The sequence below is a fragment of the Ptychodera flava genome, chromosome 4, assembly GCF_041260155.1.
Source record: "Ptychodera flava strain L36383 chromosome 4, AS_Pfla_20210202, whole genome shotgun sequence".
Classification (NCBI taxonomy): Eukaryota; Metazoa; Hemichordata; class Enteropneusta; family Ptychoderidae; genus Ptychodera; species Ptychodera flava.
This window is the reverse complement of record NC_091931.1, coordinates 18601250-18606594: the sequence shown is the minus strand read 5'-3', so window position 1 is coordinate 18606594 and position 5345 is coordinate 18601250. Positions and strand designations below refer to the sequence as shown.

The 5345-nt window shown below is 37.5% G+C and overlaps 1 protein-coding gene across 1 annotated transcript; it reads left to right on the top strand.

The window, feature by feature from the left end:
- The first annotated feature begins 2257 nt into the window (after positions 1 to 2257).
- LOC139132128 (1-phosphatidylinositol phosphodiesterase-like) lies at positions 2258 to 2749 on the top strand. Its single transcript, XM_070698520.1, has one exon. It carries the CDS (start codon positions 2258 to 2260, stop codon positions 2747 to 2749), a length of 492 nt encoding a protein of 163 aa, XP_070554621.1.
- Positions 2750 to 5345: the final 2596 nt, after the last annotated feature.

Genomic DNA, 5345 nt, shown 5'->3' with positions numbered 1-5345 from the left:
ACTTCCCGACCTTTGACCTTATGATACTTGTCTTTGGTTATTCATCTAAAGGGGGAATTAAAATATCCCTATGTTAATCCATTTAATACGATGCAAAATTACTCTAGTCAGAATTACCGAAATAATCATATAATGAGCATAATCTCAGTGTTCATAAACGTATTTAGATGGATTAAACAAAGACCAAAAATATTCAAACCAGCCTGATGGGTTTTTTGTAGTCTGGCCGGTCAGCTGCAGTATATTCACTATGCACGTAATCTGCTGTGAAGAAATACTACAGACCAGACCAAAACATAATTTAGTAAAAAAACGACACTAAGCGCTCTATAAATAAATGAGTGAAGACAATGCAGCACGAAACGGTAAACTGAGTGTACTGAGCGAGCTCAACAGCTGACATTGCAGATACACGGAAACCACCGGAAAAAAACAACCAGCCGAACAAAAAGGCGGAACTTGTGGAACACTGACAATGACGATTGTGGTGACCTGCGATTTGACCTTTGCTTTCTTCACTTTTGTGCTGCTCTCCATACAGCTCTTGATGACTGGACCCGACTTTTCTACTACAGAGGTTTTGGGTTGTGAAGCTGTAATGGGCCATAGAAACACCCAAGTATAGTTTTTGTCACTGGGGCTTTGATTGGGATGTTAGCCGTGGTTCGTTGCACTGGCCCTGTACACGGAGAAAGGTAGTCAAGATTTTTTGCATCCTATTCATATTCTTTCGGTTTAGTTTTGTTTTTGTTTTGTTTTGTTTTGTTTTGTTTTGTTTTTAGGTTTTTTTGCGAATAGGTTTCACTGCGTGGTGCAGCTTGGAATAAAACTTTATTTATAAATGACCCGTCAGCATACGCATGTTACGCTGCTCCACAACCACTATAGGGAAACCCACCAGTTAATTTTGAGAAATTGTAACCGTGGGTGTTTTAATCTGTAAATATGTATTTCGAACATATTTTAGTAATTATTAAAAGTGGGATGGGGAATAATACGTGTTCGTACCAGTCCTCTCGCAAGATTTTGAAAAATGCCCCCGACAAGATTTCTCCACACTCCCCACCAAGAAATCTCACCATTTTCCTCCTCAACTTCAAAAGTATCAGCTTAGATCTCTTGATCGCATGCTTTCTTCTCCCCACTTAAAAACTGACGAAAATAATGAAATATTCCCGCCAACTCGGCCCTTTTCAGGTAGCCCACTGAACAAGTACCCGCCCACCAGTACCACGTCCCCTGACACAGAAACAAATTTGCCCACGCGCAAATACCTTGTCTATGAACGGCTTTACGGCTGCCCTTGTCCACTCATTGGTGAAAGCGTTCATTGTTGAAAGCGTAAATTGAGAATTAGAGAAATCGTCGACAAACCAAAGTACACAGCTGCCAGTGAAGAAATGCAGTAGTTCATGGGACAAATAACTTTTCTGAAACTCTGCTCGTGCTCAGGGTGTGTTTGTGACCCTAACGTGGCACTCGCGAACTACATAATGTGCTGTGTTGTATCGTGGTACAGAAGTTAATTTTCTGTGTGGGTGGTAATACAGTTTACGAGAGAGTGATGATCAAGACCTGTGTGTCCTAACAATGACGCGTGGGATTTAGACTGCGTCATAGTTTATGAGATTCTCACGAAGTCATAAACAGATAACCTGATGGCACTTCGCTTCAGGAAACTCCACTAAGTACTGATGTAGTGCCCATGGCGTTTGCGCATCATACTCTACTATAAAGTACAGAAATCATACCTATCATTTCTTGTCGGGTCTGAAAATGCCAAAAGACCGTTACTTAGTATATTGCAGTTGTCAGAACAATCATTAGGACGTTCGGAAAGATGATGGCGAGACATACTCTATTGATACATATGATATACTTAGCTATAGGTTGCTGCAAGGGCGGCGCTGACGGTGTACCATTGAGACCAGACTATAATACAGGAAAGACTGCTGGAATCAGTTATCCAGACTGGATGTCAAACTTGAATGACGATATATCTCTGGCGAGCCTTTCCATTCCTGGTACTCATCATACTATGACTTATTACGGGTATGGCGGGCACTTAGCTCAATGCCAATCGTGGCCACTGCACATCCAACTAGAGGCCGGAATACGTTTTCTCGACATACGCTGCAGACATTTTCACGACTTACTTACAATTCACCATGGCGTGTATTACCAGCACTTTAATTTGAACGGTGTTCTCCGAAAAGTCACTGACTTCTTGAGAAATCACCCACGTGAGGTTGTGCTCATGCATATTAAGAAGGAACACACGGAGTCTCGTAACACCAGAACTATGGAAGAAACATTTAGAGAGTATATCAGTGGATACAATTCCAAATACTTCTGGACAACCAATGCAATACCGAATCTTGGAGAAGCACGTGGCAAGATTGTTTTTCTGGACGATTTTGCCAACGGACAGGTTGGGATAAATTACAGCGATGCTGAAATTGCTGACCACTCGAACATACTTGCGCTTAAGCCAAGCGAAATCAATGCAAAGTGGGACTCGATAAGGAATCATTTGAATGACGCCAGTGAAGACCGGAGTAATCGAATGTTTTTAACGTTCACTAGTGGCAGTGGCAAAAGGATCTTTGGATACGAAGTTGCAGATCGAATCAACTCAAAGCTAATGGAATTTATCGACAGCAACCCTGGTAAGAAGAAGTGGGGGACTGTGGTGATGGATTTTCCGGGAGGGACACTTGTCGAAAAGATTCTTATGAGCAATGGCTAGCTTTAATACTCATGACAATTTAATTCTGGATCAAATCATATAAATTGCTGACAGAAAGATTAAAATCATATGAACATAAAATGTTTACAGCCTCATGCGCCCTTAAAGTATTTTTAACATCTCTACCGTTGACACTAAAATTTAGCGTGGGTGCTAGCCACGGACTCTATGTAACGGGAAATCCATTCCTTTCACAGCTCGTTTCTGCAACACTATAGGCAATCACATCCACTAGTTTAACCCTTTGAGCTCTGTAATTTTTCCCACCAAAATTTGAATGCAACATTTTACCAATTTTTATGAATTTTTCTGTTATATTTTGATAATAATGGACCAGATGGACATGACATTTCATTGGCTCCAGTTTGTTATTAAAATTTTGGCAAAAACCTAAAAAAATTGGGGTATACTCTATAAACAACAAAAATTGACTTTGGCGCTCAAAGGGTTCAAGCAGACTGGTCACTCTACGATCACCTTGTTTTGTAGGCAAGCGGCTGCGGGAACCTTAGAAATTTCTACTATACATTGACCAGTATTCTAGCTTTCCTTCAAACAAAAGATCAATAGTTAGAGCTATCTTGTTTTCTTTCTGTATGGCGTCAGTGTTTGTTGCCGTTGTTTTTTATTGTCTTTGACTGATATATCCTTGAACTATATTTGTTGTATAGAAACTTTTATCAATTTATTCAGAGTGATGTTTTGAGTATTCAGGCTTTAATTTTGTAAGTTTTTAGTGTTCTTTTTCAATAGTTCAGTTTCAAGGTCTAGGCGTCAAGTTATTTTACTTCCAAGATTTGATGTTTTCGTAAACGATGAATTCATGCATTCCCATGGTTGATTTACAGTAAAACAATAGATTGATACTTTCACGTATGCTATATATTCTGTTTTCACGAGTATATTGAAATGATTTCGTTATACAAAGTACGATCCCCGGACATTTCACATAAATACCTTATCATTTCATCTCTATGACGCATTGGAAGACTGATTTTGATGTGTATCGCAATCACAAACTGATGATTCCATTTTATAATAATTATAAATTTGTGTTTTAAAAGCATTTAAGTCCACCGACCCTCAGTACAGAATTTGCAAATAATATAAAAAACTAATAAGGGCAGGGTTTCACTTCCGTAAAGAATGAACTTTGAACTTTCAGAATAATAAAAAAGGAATAAGAACGTCTTTCTATCATTACACACTCTACAACTCATTCAGAAAGTTGTTCTATCTTAAACCGCAAATATTGCAAATAAGGAGCACAGTTTTTATCAATTTGTTTTTTGAATCTAATGAGTTCAGAGAATTTATACTGTGAGAGACGTCGCTGCATATTATTACAAGGTGAAACTAGTCCTCAACAGAGTCAAGATAAAGAGGTCGTTTCCTCTCTTCACGTTATATATCGAGGTGTGTACCCTTTTCAACCACCATAGAATTGGTCGAGACTCTGAATTTCAGCAATGCTAAAACAGAAAAAGAAAGGTTTATTCCAAAAACCTAATATTACGTGTTTCAGCATGATGTAGAGAGACGGCAAAAAACTGTATTTCATATATTGCATAGAAATGTTTATAAAATATTATCAACAGCTGCAGCTTTTGCCCTGTTACAAGGCTTACTTGTTGTTTTTTCTAATGAAAAGATCATGGCATTCATGCAGTTTTATATTTTTTTTGCAATAAAGGTCATAAAATGCGACAAAATGGTCCTAAATTTTTTTAATTATTACTAACATTAGAACTATTGGATGCGATAGAATGTTTTTCATTATTCATTGCATTACCTACCATACTATGAAAGCTGAAAATATAGATATTTATATGGAACCGAAATATTTTCAGGTCCCCCTTTATACGTAGATCTCTTCTTTTAGCATCGAGCACTGTAATATATATATATATATATATATATATATATATATATATATATATATATATATATATATATATATATATATATATATATATATATTCTTGTAGCTAAATACTTTGTACTGCACGGGAGAATTATTTCTCTATCCAGAGCTTTCGACAACTATCCAGCCGTCTTTATCAATGGTGTTGATTAGCACCACTGCGCATGCGTGATCTTAAAATATTATCACAGATTCGGGAAGTTGATACCGTCCGCCATCCCGATTCAGCGTTGGTTTCATATTCACAATTATACCCCGGGTCATACTTCCACGGTAGAAAATGTGAAAATCTTGGATTGGGAGCCGGATCGGTTCAAGAGAGGTATTAAGGAAGCGATATACATAAGAACACATAAACAAACGTTGAATCGGGATGGCGGACGGTATCAACTTCCTCGAATCTGGGATAATATTTTAAGATCACGCATGCGCAGTGGTGCTAATCAACACCATTGATAAAGACGGCTGGATAGTTGTCGAAAGCTCTGGATAGAGAAATAATTCTCCCGTGCAGTACAAAGTATTTAGCTACAAGAGTATAGTATGTCTGCACAGATGAGTCTGCATCATTGTATATATATATATATATCTATCTATATATATATATATATATATATATATATATATATATATATATATATATATAATACATATAAATTGACCTACCCTTTC